The sequence below is a fragment of the Phalacrocorax carbo genome, chromosome Z (genome assembly GCF_963921805.1).
Source record: "Phalacrocorax carbo chromosome Z, bPhaCar2.1, whole genome shotgun sequence".
Lineage (NCBI taxonomy): Eukaryota > Metazoa > Chordata > Aves > Suliformes > Phalacrocoracidae > Phalacrocorax > Phalacrocorax carbo.
Window position 1 is genome coordinate 7813039 of NC_087548.1, and position 14367 is coordinate 7827405.

The following is a 14367-nucleotide window of genomic DNA, read 5'->3' on the forward strand; positions in this document are numbered from 1 at the left end:
ATCTCCCTTTTGGTATTTTGTATTCTTAGAAGTGTGACAGGCTTAGGATTGAGAAATCACACACAAACCTAAGTTGGGAATAGTGCTACTGCAGGTATGTGCACTCCATGGCAAAGATCCAAGACTTTCACTTATGCTTTTTGCTCCTTAACCACAAGATTGCCCTTTTCCTCTCACCAAAGAATGGATTTTTTGTTTTGTTGGTTTGTTTGTGGGGTTTGTTGTTGTTGTTGTCCTCAAGTTTCACCTACTTTACAGTATAGGCCATAATTATCTTTGTATTAAAATCAGGAATTTTCCTTTTTTACTACCAAGAATCTTCTCACTGCTAAAACATTACCTAAAATGGATTAGGTACTTAAGGCTCAAGGTTAATTTGGACTTTTTATAAATTCTGAGGAAGTTTTTATAAACTTCAGGACAGTATCCAAATCCATACATCATGAACATGTGTGCACCTGTGTTTCTCATACTTACTGAGGAAGGTAGTGATACATTGAGGTAACATCGCATATGAGAACCCTTTCTCAGTTCTATTTACTTTTCAGACTATTTGCAAGTCAGCCATTCTGAAGAGTGATGGCTGCTCTAATATTTATTCTTCCAGCTACATTAAGCAGGAATGCCTGTCTTTTCTATGACTACTAGCTACATAGTTTTATCACTCCAATATGGAATTGCTCATTGCAAAGTCAGCTACTTAAAGAGAAACTTCAGTGTCCTGTTTCACTGTGTCATAATATGTGTTGGATGTAAGCACCCTAACTACTAAAACCTCAGATGAAAATAAATTGATAGCCAAAAAAGAAAACAATAATATTTAGTGGGGGTTTTCATTAATATTTTTAATATTTTGCCTTATAATTGTTACCATCAGTCACCTTTCAGTGTTCATGTAGTAGAAATTGGCATTAAGTTCTTGGCTTAACCCTTAACACATTTGATCTTTTTCAGCAAAAGACTTTCCTGTTTTCCCTTTTGCTTGCAGTCCAAACAACTCACTGTACAAACTATTTACATACTTCATTTGCATGAACAATTTTAGCTGAAAAACTATTCCGACAATAGCTTTTGTTTTCACAGCTTTGGTTTGAACAAACTGCAGTTTCTAAACAAGCCTGTGTAGGCTTCTCTAATTGTTTTTTTTTTAAAATAGAAGCCAGTAAAGATGTTAGTGAACATCTCTAAATTGAACTTCCATGAAATTAAGGGTTTCAGCTGCTGCAGTACACAAAGATGACACTGTTCCAGCTCAGAATTTCATCATATTGGCCAAAAACTTCCACTCAAATAGACTGCATGTTACAAAGCAACAGGAGCACAGGAACATTCTCACACTCAGTTCATGTATTGATTTTGAGGCTTTTTTTTTAAAATTTCAAAATGAATTAATATACATGCAAAATCAACAGCCTAGAAACAGAAAAGATGGGTGTGCAGCTGCAGTGTCATTACCCAAATGGGCAGAAAGATGAACATCTGCCTATGCAACATAAGCTCCATGTCAATGTGTCACTTTTGTAAAGAATAAGACTCCCCAGAGCAGCAAGCAAATATTAATACTGAAACAAACAGACTCTGACCAAGGAAAACTTGAGTTTATTTCTCCGATAAAAGTAAACAACTTCTTGGCATTAATAAATCTCAAAAGGTGGAGCTAGGAAACATTCCTAACAAATGCTTGCATTTTCAGTCAGGTGAAAAGGGAGACATAACCACTGCCTAAAAAGGCCAGTCAAGCACCCAACGACAAGTCCTTTCCATTTCAATAATTTGTGAACTTAACTCTGAGGTGTCCACTGACTCCTGGAAAGGACAGAGGAAGGTGAAAGAGCACAGGGAGTTTCATTACAAACCAGATGAAGAAACTGGCAAAGTTAGCTCATTCTTAGAAAAAAAGCTAGCTCAGAAACTCTTTCAGTATCTCGAGTTGCATTGTATCTCTGCTTCAGCTTTTCTACCTGTAGAACAAGAATAATTTTACTTTTACATGTTTAATGTAAAAGGAAGAAAAGATGTCTGCTCCCTCTTCTTGCTAGTTTCCAAACTTTTATACTATTCTTTTTGTTATCAAGGGGGGATGAGCCCTGGTCAATGTTTGCACAGACTTAGAAACACACAGTAACTCAGTGTTACACGCCGTAAGAAGAAAATTCTCCACTCTGCTGCATGGTTTGAATCTAGCCTTTTCCTGTGTATACCCAAAGGTGCTATCAAAACTAAACAGGGCTACTTGTACAAACAGCAGTTACCTACTGCTTGCTGGAAGCCAGGTACTTGTGCTGTTCACAATAACCTCGCGTGTAAATGCAACAGTTGCAGCATCTTTGCAGCACCATCTTTTATCAACGAGCATCCGAAACACAGCTCTGTCAATCAGGACACCGTCCTCTAACGCCTGCTGAGTTCTTTGTGCACCAATGAATCACTGGTCCCTGATGTTTTCTAATTTAAAGGTCAGAACTGCTATGAAGGACAGATAGAAACCATCTGGCTGTCCTATAGGAAAATCAAAAGCTTTTTTTTGTTAGGAGGTGACAATGCTGAACACATTAGCTACACGTGAAGAGTGATGGTCTACCTCTTCCTTACGCAAAGCTAGCTATATAATTGACTCCAGATTTTAGTCATTACTACTTAAATTTATAGCAGCGGATAATTTTAAAAGCCCAACAATTAGCAATTAGTGTTGCAGCTGTGCTGGAAATAAAAAAGGAAATAGCACTGGCAGGGGGAAAAAAAAAGTGAGTGTGTGAAATCTTCATTTTATTATCAGTTGCACATTGTCAAGTCAACATAAAGAGATTTCAGCCCAGCCCTTTTCCTGAAAGCTGAGAAGTGGAAAAGAGTGAAGAGTGGAAAATTTAAAGGCTATTACTCCAGAGGCCACAGTAGAGGGAGAGGCAAGTTGAGGAGAATCTTCCACTACTTTTCAATTTAATTTCGTTTTGTGACATTTTTGAGAAACAGTGGGTTTTCAGAAAAGCCTAAATCAGATGGTGGCAGTAGGAGATGTTGTCATGAACTATGAGGCAAAGCACACCAGACTGACAGTTTTCTTTATAAATAGTATGGAGAGGACAAAAGGAGAAGAAAGGATCAAAAAGATAACTAATTTCAAGCTCTGCAGCTACGTTTTCTTGGTCAAAAATTGACAAATGTTTTACTGTTAAACAAAACACCAATTTCAAGAGGGTTCCTATGGTTTTGAGGATGGGGACAATTCTGTGTGGTTGGTAATCACTGTTTTCTGGGTTTTTCTATGGTGAAAAGCAGTGATCAAAGCTGGAGTGAAGGAGGAGAGTCACAAAAGTAAGCTTTTCTTACAATAGAAAGGTAGTAGGCAATTTAGGTAGTAATATTGGATATACATGCTGAAAACAGATAGCTGGCTAAAAAAAAATTTGTGAAACTTCAAAGAGCTTTTTTTTGTTTTCAGGCCAAAGAAAACTAGCTAATTTTCAGTCAAATTTTAGGTGTGAGAACACATCATTAAGGTCAGCACTGATTTAATTTCTGAAAACAAGTGTTACGCAAAGCAAATAAGAAAGTACTGTCAAATCTTGGTATGCTCTAAATCTGCATTGGTCAATGAAGTCATTGGGAGTTTCTGGTTCTTTTCACACTAACAGAAAGAAAATACCCACATTGTCATCCTTCTTTGATAAATCAAATCAGTTTGTGTAGTGCTTGTTCTCTTTTGAACAAGAAAAATGTAAAAGTACCTTCACAGTTGACAGGAACCGCGCACCCAGCTCTGCTCACACCATCGTGTGCCATAAACCGTGTCAAACAGGTATAATCTATACTTATTCTTACAGAAAGTTGTACATGACACAAGCTGCTGTTTCAACTTTGCCTTGAATTGGTACATATTACATACTTCACATTGGTACATGTGAAGACACTTCACAACTATTGGACAGTAATGACATCTGGACAATATGCTTTCAGTTAGATTTTAAGCTTGTTAATACAATTAATTCTGCTAGTTAGCTCCTTGGGATCTAACACTGTGGCTAGAAGGTAGATGATATTTTTGATAAGTTTCATTTAACATACCAGCCTGAAATTCTTAATTTTTTTTTTTTACAAAAAAATCGCAATTCAAGTCATCCAATGCCTCATTGAAGAGGACAGGTTCCATGATGGTGTAGATGTGAAGAGGACATGTCTTTCATGACCTTACTTTGTTTCCTGATTTTCTGAACATAAGAAAGTCCAAGGATTACTGACTTCCAACTATCTTCTCAGTCTAACTAGTGAGCATTCTGTTATAATACACATATATATCACATCAAGTGACAAGAGAGGACAAGAAATCAAGCCATACAAAATGACAGTACTATTCTTTAGTCTGTTTCAATTTATTCTTCTCTAGCCATCATTATCACACAATATAAGCAAATTTTATTTTTATTTAGAATATCTATATGCTTACAAAAATTAAACCCTCATTCTGTCTCTGAAAACTCAGTAGTTCACTCCCTGAAAATTTAGAAAAGGGGAACACCAAAAATATTTCTAAAGGTGGCTTTACTTGCTAGCATATTTTTGCTGTATTTTTCACCAGTGGGCAGATATCTCCTGCAACACAGAGCACCTCCATGCCTATCAGAGGTGAGGAGGACGGATTATGTCGCTTTGTGAAGCTAAAGATTACACTGGAACTTGAGCTATACCATCTAACGTCACAATGCTTTGAGGAATCAAAACTGTGACCATTAAAGTTCTCTCTTTAGAAATAATCTTTACAATAATTCACGCCTTATTGGTCACAGCAGTATAGCTGCACCTATGAAAAACATTCCAATATCAAAGATGTCTACGCCAAACGAATTGTTCACCAAGAGAGTATCATACTCCCTTCAGTAAACATCCCTTTGTTTAAAACCAAGAAAGTTCTATTTTTTCCCTCCTATATAATTTTCCCTGTAGTTTAATCATAAACTAGTATTCTGATCTACCACCAGATTTAGATAAAGGTAACCCACCTAGTCATCTCTGTGAGGCCAGCACGTCACTGGGTCACTGGACCCCTAAAGCAAAAATGAGGCCTCTACAAAACAGAGAATGAGTATTTACTACAGCACCAATAAGGAAAATACTGGCTATGAACTTCCACCTACACTATTAATGGGGATACCTTCTTAGATACAGAAACATTCACCTCTGCCTTCCATGAAAGCGATATCATGGTTGAAATGGCTATTGACTTGACTCACACATCAAAGGTAATTTAATTTTACAGGTCAGTCCAAAATGGATCTTTAGCTAATTTGAGTCTGTTGAAATATATATGGATTTTTTGTTTAAAGCTTTAAGAAAAAAAAAAATCAATTGAGATGCTGAAGGCATTTATTCAATTTTCTTACAACAAGGTACAGTATTATCTTGTTAAATGACTGAACAAACTTGCCACTCAGCCCAACAAATGCAAGGCACCTTGTTCCTTTTTTTATTAGTACTAACAAAGCTTAAAACTGATTTGAGAGAGTCTAACGAGTGTTAATACCCAAAACAAGTTTTCTGAGCATTTAAAAAAAAAATAAATGACCTATTCAACATTCTGTAATGTGTTATGATGATTCTGATCCTAGTTCATTTACAGCTGATTTGCTAAATGCTTTTTCAAAGCAAAAAAAGTAAAACCAAAAAAATTGAGAACTAAAGAAAACAATTACTGTCATAGCAGCTTTGGACATGGTTGTATGCATCCAGTAGATCATAATGTCAACAACTGCTTTATGGAAGGGTCCTCTGTTCACCTACTCTTTAGAGATCCCATTATGATGTCTTATCTTTGCACAAATTCCAGGAGTATATTCAAAGGACAATTTTTGAACCAAAAAGACTAAACCTGAACAGTTAACAGAAGTTAGAAACAACTGAGCTGTCAGAAAAAAATGACAGTTTATTTAAAACAACAGTCCTTGGGAGAGGGCTGAAAAGTCTACAAATTACAAAGAAAATATTAATGAACAACCTAAACAATTTGGTTATCTTCCTGATAAAACCTTATTGTGTGGGTTTTGTTTTTTAAAGGAACAAGCACACTGTAAATGAACTTACAGACCTGGGAACGTAAAATCTTTTCCTCTCAAAACATTTGAATATGTGTGATTTGCATACCCCACCAGAAATACTTGCCTTACTCGTTCAGTTCTAGTTCTTCACATTTCAAAGCCTTTGTGAATAGACATACTTGAACCTACCGTGAAGGCAGAAGCCACGGTTCACAAAGCTGCAGCATTGTCAGAGCTCAGTATCCCAATAACTAATTGCTGCGTTTGATTTAATAGCGATCTATCATAAAACAACTAAGTTTATGTTCTTTTCATGCAAAGAAGGCACTATTATTTATACTTCGTAAGGTAATTTAGAAGTAACCACAGTGATCTAATTAATCCATAGCTCTTACAACTTCCTTTTAGATCTTGCTTCCATCTCCAATTGGATACAATACAATCCTGCTTTACATAATCTTGATTTTTAACTACTGTACATCAGTGAACTGTAACATACTTAGAGCTGTAGAAAAGACTTGTTGGCTTTCAATTCTGTACCTAATTCATTATTTCAGTAAAATTATATGGGAAATTTAGAGAGTAAGAAGTGTCTGAAATATGCAAATATTGCTACATTAAAACAATACTTTACAAATATTTTACAGAATCTGGTATCCTATTACCATTAATTACAGAAAGCAATATACCCTTGGACAATGCTTCTACAGAGTTTACCAACACAAAATTGATGCCAAGATACTAATAAGAAACAAGGATGGTGCATGTTAATTGGCAGCGAACACTGGGAGACTCAGTTTGATAAAAAAGTCAGAGCTCAGAGAAGAGCATTCAAGACAAGAATGATCACTATCGTGTCAAGCAACAGTGAACTCTGGACTGAGATGAGCAAGATTAAAATATGCATCAAGTCTCAAACTTGTTGCGAACATGTAAGAATGAGCATTTCTGGAATTAAACGAAACCATCAGTTTCATCTCGTGATGACTATTTGAGTCAATAACAAACTTGCCAAAATTAGCCCTTGCACTCCCTGTAGAAACATACTTCCAATCCTCCCAGGATTTATTCTGCTTGTATTTGTAGACTTTGGGGGGGGGTGGGGGGGGGGGGAAGTACCTCTTCCCATTTTCCCAACAGGTGGCAAGAACCAAATGTCATCTTTATAAAGATGAAATTCATATATATGTATTGAAAGCATACTGTTAGAATCATCGGATCATTTAGGTTGGAAAAGATCTTTAAGACCATCAGGACTAACCACAAACCCAGCACTGCCAAGTCCACCACTAAACCATGTCCCTAAGCACCACATCTACGTGTCTTTTAAAATACCTCCAGGGATGGTGACTCAACCACTTTCCTGGGCAGCCTGTTCCAGTGCTTTTACAAGCCTTTCTGTAAAGAAATTTTTCCCAATATCCAATCTAAGCCATGAGCAGCCAGCTTCTCTAGGAGAATGCCATGGGAAATGGTGTCAAAAGCTTTACTGAAGTCTAAGTAGATAACATTCAGAGCTCTTCTCTCATCCATAAAGTTGTCACCTTGTCACAGAAGGAGATCAGTTTGGTCAAGCAGGACCTGCCTTTCATAAACCCATGCTGGCTGGGACTAATCCCCTGGTTGTCCTGTATGTGCTGTGTGATGGGCCTCAAGATAATGTCCTCCATAACCCTGCCCAGCACCAAGGTCAGGCCAAGAGGCCTATAGATCCCCAGATCCTCCTTCTGGCCCTTCTTGTAGATGGATGTCACATTTGCTAACCTCAAGCCAACTTGGACCTCCCGGTTAGCCAGGACTGCTGATAAATGATGGAAAGTGGCTTGATAAGCACTTCTGCCAGCTGAATCCCAGCTGGATCCCATCTGAACCATAGACTTGTGAGTGTCCAGGCAGTGCGGCAGGTTGCTAACCATTTCGCCTTAGATTATGGGGCTTCCTTCTGATCCCCATCCCTGCTCCATCTCAGGGGACGGGGTACCCAGAGAACAACTGGTCTGACTATTAAAGACTGAGGTAAAGGCGGCATTAAGTACCTCAGCCTTTTCCTTTGTCACTATGTTTCCACCCACATCTAACAAAGGATGGAGATTCTCCTTAGCCCTTTTTTTATTGCTAATGTATTTATATAAACATTTTATTGTATTTTATGGCAGTAGCCAGATGGACATTTAGCTGGGCTTTGGCCCTTCTAATTTCATCCCTGCATAACCTCGCTACACCTTTGTAGTCTTCCTGACTTGCCTGCCCATTCTTCCAGAGGTCATAAACTCTCTCTTTTGTTTTTTGGTGTTGTTTTTTGTTTTTTGTTTGTTTTTTTTTTTAAAAAAAAAAACTTTTTACCCCGAGTTCCAGCCAAAGCTCTCTGTTCAACCAGACAGGTTGTCTTCCCTACCACCTCATCTTTTGAAACATGGGGACAACCTGCTCCTGCACCTGCACCTTTAAGATTTCCTTCTTGAAGAATGCCCAGCCTTCCTGGGCTCCTTTGCCCTTCAGGATTACCTTACAAGGGAGTCTGTCAACCAGGCCCCTAAAAAAGCCAAAGTCAGTTCTGCTGATCCCCATCCTTACTTCTCCGAGAACCGAGAACTCTGTCATTTCATGATCGCTATGCCCAAGATGGCCTTCAGCCATCACATTGCCCAAAAGTCCTTCTCTGTGCGCAAAAAACCTTCTGTTCAGAAGGCCTCTTCCTCCAAAAGAAGGTGTCTCTACAAAAATGTAGTTACTACCATTACCTACAACTCAGAATCATAGAATCAAAGACTAGTTTGGGTTGGAAGAGACCTTTCAAGGTCATCTAGTCCAACCCCACAGCAATGATCAAGGACATCTTCAACTAGACCAGGCTACTCACAGTCCCAGTCCAGCCTAACCTTGAATGTTTCCAGGGATGGGGCATCAACAACCTCTCTGGGTAACCTGGGCCAGAGTTTCACCACTCTTATGGTAAAAAAGGTCTTCCTAGTAACCAGTCTGAATCCACCCTTTTAGTTTAAAGCCATCAACCCTTGCCCTATTGCTACAAGCCCTGCTAAGAACTTTGTCCTCATCTTTCTTATAAGTTCCCTTCCAACCAAATAGTCCACCCATCAAATCCTTATCTCTCCAGTTTAGAGAGAAGGATGCTTTGGGGGACAGTGCCACAGGCCTTAGAGAAGTCCAGAAAGGCAACATCCACAGTTCTTCCCTTGTCCATTGATGTAGTCACTCCACTGAAACTTGGTAGGTACTGAACTGTTTTGGTTTTCTACTTTAAGCCTTTCTCCCCCATGTTCTACATAAGTAAACTATTCAATCTTTGCAGGGCATTTAGGGACAGAGGTGAGGTTCAAATATTGATATGGAAAAAGAATTATCTGCCAGTTTCTCAGCAAAACAACCTAGTGGAGGGAGGGCTGTCATCTTTACCACAAAATACAGCACTTTTGGCTAGGCCAGCCTTCCTGGAAATGAAACTGAATAGCTACATGAACTCTTTGTAACAATTTGAAACCAAACAACTCTGAACAGAAATGCTCAAATTCTTGAAGGCAAAAGGAAAGAAATGGCTGGAGTCACAATTGAGGTTTGTTTTTTTTTAAGGGAATTGTTCTAGAACATGAAATATTCAAGATTCTGAACCTCTGCTTTCACAGTTTATTGAAAACACTGAAGAACAGCCTATTTCAGAGAAAATGCACTGCTCAAATAAAAATTACACTGAACAGATTTCCACTGGATACACAGGCTCCACAAAGTCTTTTGTGGAATTAAAACAGAGCTCCCTTCACCATAAATCAGGTTATACAAAAAGCCAACATTTGCCTAAAATGTAAGTGTAATGAAATCTACATGAGCATTTGTCCAGTATTTTGATGTCAACTGATGTTGAAACATCAAATGGAGAAGAATGTCCCTTTGTACCAGCCTGAATCAAAGTCAGAATTATGGGACATGAGTTTGTTTTCACAACAAACAAAAATTTATTGGTGATGAAGATATACCAGTCCACTAGTTTTACATCTTCAGCAGACTGGTTTTTTTTATCTACTAGTAGACTGGTTTTATACGGTCCTCATAATTCCTGCATACACCCGTGACTATGGATTCTAGATTAGATGGAACAAATCTTTCATGATAAAGTAACTTACAAAAACTTTCATAAGGTGGGATCACTGTTCTTAGCACAATGCTAAAAACCCTCTTGGAACAGAGTGATAGAGCAAACTGTGCTCTACTGCATGGAAGATGAAGAGCAATTCTGTATTTATGGGCATGTACGCCAAGTGATCTCGAAAGTATATTCTATTTTTAACTTCAATTATTCCAGAAATTGTTCAAAACTTATGAAACAGGAGCAAGTATTTTCAGATCAGTTATAGATAAGTCAACACAAGTGACTCAGAATTTCATTACATGATGACTTGGGTTACTGAAAGACAAGGAAAACTTTCCAGTTACCTTTTTGACAGTCTTGTCAGGTTCAAGAGCAATATCTGGAATGTTGGCATCCACCATGAGAGAAAATAAGTTCAAGATCAAGTTGGAATACCTAAGCAGAAGAGCAAATCAAGTAAAACACTTTGTACACTGTACAAAAGACATTTTGTAAACAACTTCATTTAAGAACACATTATTGTCTTATTATGAATTGGTAATGCTTCAGAGGAGATGCATTCATAACACTTTAGTTGAGCATACTTATCTTAAAAACAGATACCTGATATTAGCAGTGAAAGTTTAACCTCAGATTGCCTCAAACTGCCAAAACTGAACAGACCAGTACAGATTTGTTATAATTTTCTAAAAATTGTCAGAAAATTGATCCAGAGACACATCAAATATAAACTGTGATTTCATATATTGTAAGATTTAATGCCATTTTTACCTCTAGTAGGAAAAACATATGCTAGAGTATTGATTCAAAGGTTATTTTTATTAAAAAGGGTATCAGTGATGCAGCGGTATTATATAAATTAGCACTCCAACAGCTGAAGTCTTCACAATTACAAGAAATTATTTTTCAAGTTGCTGCAAGGGCTTTTGCCATAACAAGTTAAATATAAGTGATTTAAACAGATCTCAGCCTGCAGTTGCTCAGTTCAGCTGCCGTAACAGTGGTAGACATGCTATATTTAAAAAGTACAAATGTCATTTATAATCATTAAAAAAGACAGGACAGAGCATAGTTTTCAGTTTTAACATGGTGTTGGAAGTACTCGCGAATCTTTTGAAGAACAACATTTTGCCCTTGCAGGAAATTAGCTGTAAGTTGCTTTTGAAAGGATAATTTTCAAGCTGTTCAACATAAACTGGAACTTCTCTTCCTCTGTAAAGAGATCCAGTCCCCTTTCAGAGGCAAAGTATGTGACTGACTTCAAAATCTGAAATATTGCTTTGCTAAGGGCACTAGAAGCTTCATAGATGATAGAAAAATGAATTCTTAGCAGCAAAACTTGTTTATTAGCAAGCTGCTGAATATATATAAGCTGACAATTGCAAGGAGTACAAAGTATTTTAACTACAGAGGAGGACTGCTTCATAGCCATATTTTACAAAGTAAATACTGCTCAATAAAAAAATATCTCTAGAAAAGCGTAATTCCACCAAAAACTCGACACGTCGTTATTACCTGGAACTAGCACTACCTAACACATTCCAATATAAGTTTTAACTCTTTATAACACAAACCTTTTAAATAAACTGGGCAGAAAACTTCACTGTCTAACTTGTTTCAGCTGTTCCCTTCTAACTCAGGACATTCTATAATTCTATGTTCTGCTTCACTTTCCTTGGGAAAGGGACTAGAATCAGGAAAATTAATACAGATTAAAAGAAAGAAAATTTATGCTACCATTTTGTTTCAGACCTGGCTAAGAAATCTGGCAGTCAAGTTGCTTTGGTGCCAGGAACAGACACCACAGGTTTTAATGAAAATTTTTTCTACTTGCCTAAAACAAGCAAATCTCACATTAAACATACTTAACTCTTAGAGCTACATTCTCTTAAGACTCTTCCTAGGTCATTGGTAGCTTCCATTGGTAGTTTTCCCTTTGAATTGACACAGGAGTCCAGAGTTTCAGAGTCCCTTTTGGTCTTGAACCACTCAGAGGATAAAAGCTATGAGCACTACAGGTTACTGGGGTTATTTAAGTGACAAAGGTTTGTAACAGATTTCAAAGGTCTAGGCATCATTGCTAGATGCCAGCTATGAGGTGGCTCTGTTCCATACAATGAAATCTTTTGGGTTTTGGTGCTTAAAGTAAAAGCACTGGAAGCATAAGATCATCTTAAGAACCTCATTTAAAAAAAAACAAAGAAAAGGTAAATTTGGGGGAATATGGAATGGGATGAGATAAAAATTCAGACAGAGCTGCTCACTATACTATCTGCAGTTCTCTCCTCTGCCCTTCATGCCAACACTTTTTTTAACTCAGTAATCAACTACATGGCAGTATAAGAAAGAAAAAAAAAGTAAATTTGTTAGCTGCCTATAGGATCCTTATAACATTTCACAGAGTTTTAGAAAACTTGTTCAAAAAACGGGGCTTGACAGAAGAGGTAAGAGCTTCCTACTTTACAGACAGTTGGCTGTTATCCTTTCACAGGCAACATCCTTGGCAAATATGCCAAGATGTTAACAGCTGGTGAAAAGAGAGCCCAAATTCATCCTAAGACTAGACATTTTCCCAAAACACCCGAGTTAGAGTCATAGAATCATATAATTATTAAGGTTAGAAAAGACCTCTAGGATCATCAAATCCAACTGTCAGCCCAACACCACCCCGTATAGCCTCCTAAACCATGTTCTGAAGTGCCACATCTACATGTTCTTTTGAACAACCCCAGGGATGGTGACTCCACCACCTCTCTGGGCAGCCTCTTCCAATGCCTCACCACTCTTTCAGTAAAGAAGTTTTTCCTAATATCCAATCTAAACCTCCCCTGACACAGCTTGAGGCAGTTTCCTGTCTATCACTAGTTACCTGGGAGAAAAGACCAACACCCACCTCACTACAGCCTCCTTTCACATACAGAGCGCTGATGTCTCCTCTCAGCCTCTTCTGCTCCAGGTTAAACAATCCCAGTTCCCTCAACCTCTCCTCGTAAGATGTGCTCTCCAAACTCTTCACCAGCTTCCTTGCCGTTCTCTGGACACGCTCCAGCCCCTCAAGGCCTTTTTGTCCCGAGGGGCCCAAACCTGAGCCCAGCATTCGAGGTGGGGCCTCCCCAGGGCCGAGCACAGGGGCCCCATCCCTGCCCGGCCCCTGCTGGCCACATCAGGGCTGACACAAGCCCGGGGGCTGGTGGCCTCCTTGGCCACCCGGGCACTGCTGGCTCATGCCCAGCCGGCTGTCAGCCAGCACCCCCAGGGCCTTCTCCGCCAGGCACTTTCCAGCCCCTCTGCCCCAGGCCTGGGGCGTTGCCTGGGGTTGTTATGACCTATGGGCAGGACCTGGCACTTGGCTTAGTTAAATCTCATACAGCTGGCCTCGGCCCATCAATCCAGCCTGTCCAGATCCCTCTGCAGAGCCTGCCTACCCACGAGCAGGTCAACACTCCTGCTCAGCTTGGTGTCATCTGCAAACTTAATGAGGGGGCACTTGATCACTTAATCCCCTCATCCAGATCATTGATAAAGATATTAAAGAAGACTAGACTTGATACAGAGCTCTGGGGAACACCACTTGTGACCGGCCACCAATTGGATTTAGCTCCATGCACCACAACTCTCTGGGCTCAGCCATCCAGCCAGTTTTTTACCCATCCAAGCCATGAGCTGCCAGCTTCTCTAGGAGGATGCTGTGGGAGACAGTGTGGAAGGTTTTACTAAATTCCAGGTAGACAACATCCACAGCCTTTCCCTCATCCACTAAGCAGGTCACCTAGTTGTAGGAGGAGATCAGGCTGGTCAGGCAGGACCTGCCTTTCATAAACCCATGCTGGCTGGGCCTGATCCCATGGCTGTCCTGTACGTGCAACATGATAGCACTCAAGATGATGTCCTCCATAACCTTGCCTGGCACCAAGGTCAGGCTGGCAGGCCTTTAGTTCCCTGGATACTCCTTCCAGCCCTTCTTGTAGATGGGTGTTATATTTGCTAACCTCCAGCCAACTCGGGCCTCTGCTGCTAACCAGGGCTGCCAGCTCCCTCAGTACCCTTGGGTGGATCCCATCTGACCCCATAGACTTGTAAGTATCCAGGTGGAACAGTAGATCACAAACGACTTCCTTCTGGATTATGGGGGCTTTAGTCCTGGATATCCCAGTCATACAGAGCAAGTATCTCAGCCCAAACTACAGCTTCTGTCTCCTGTTACTTCCCAATCCTTTGTCCCTACATAACGCCTACTAA

At 39.4% G+C, this 14367-nt stretch overlaps 1 protein-coding gene across 1 annotated transcript in view; it reads right to left on the reverse strand.

Moving 5' to 3' along the window:
- PIK3C3 (phosphatidylinositol 3-kinase catalytic subunit type 3) overlaps positions 1–14367 on the reverse strand; it is an 80854-nt gene that overhangs the window by 11540 nt on the left and 54947 nt on the right. The window contains exon 23 of the mRNA XM_064437727.1: positions 10473–10563. Coding sequence (XP_064293797.1) covers positions 10473–10563 — 91 coding nt within the window. The remainder of the gene's footprint in view (positions 1–10472; positions 10564–14367) is intronic.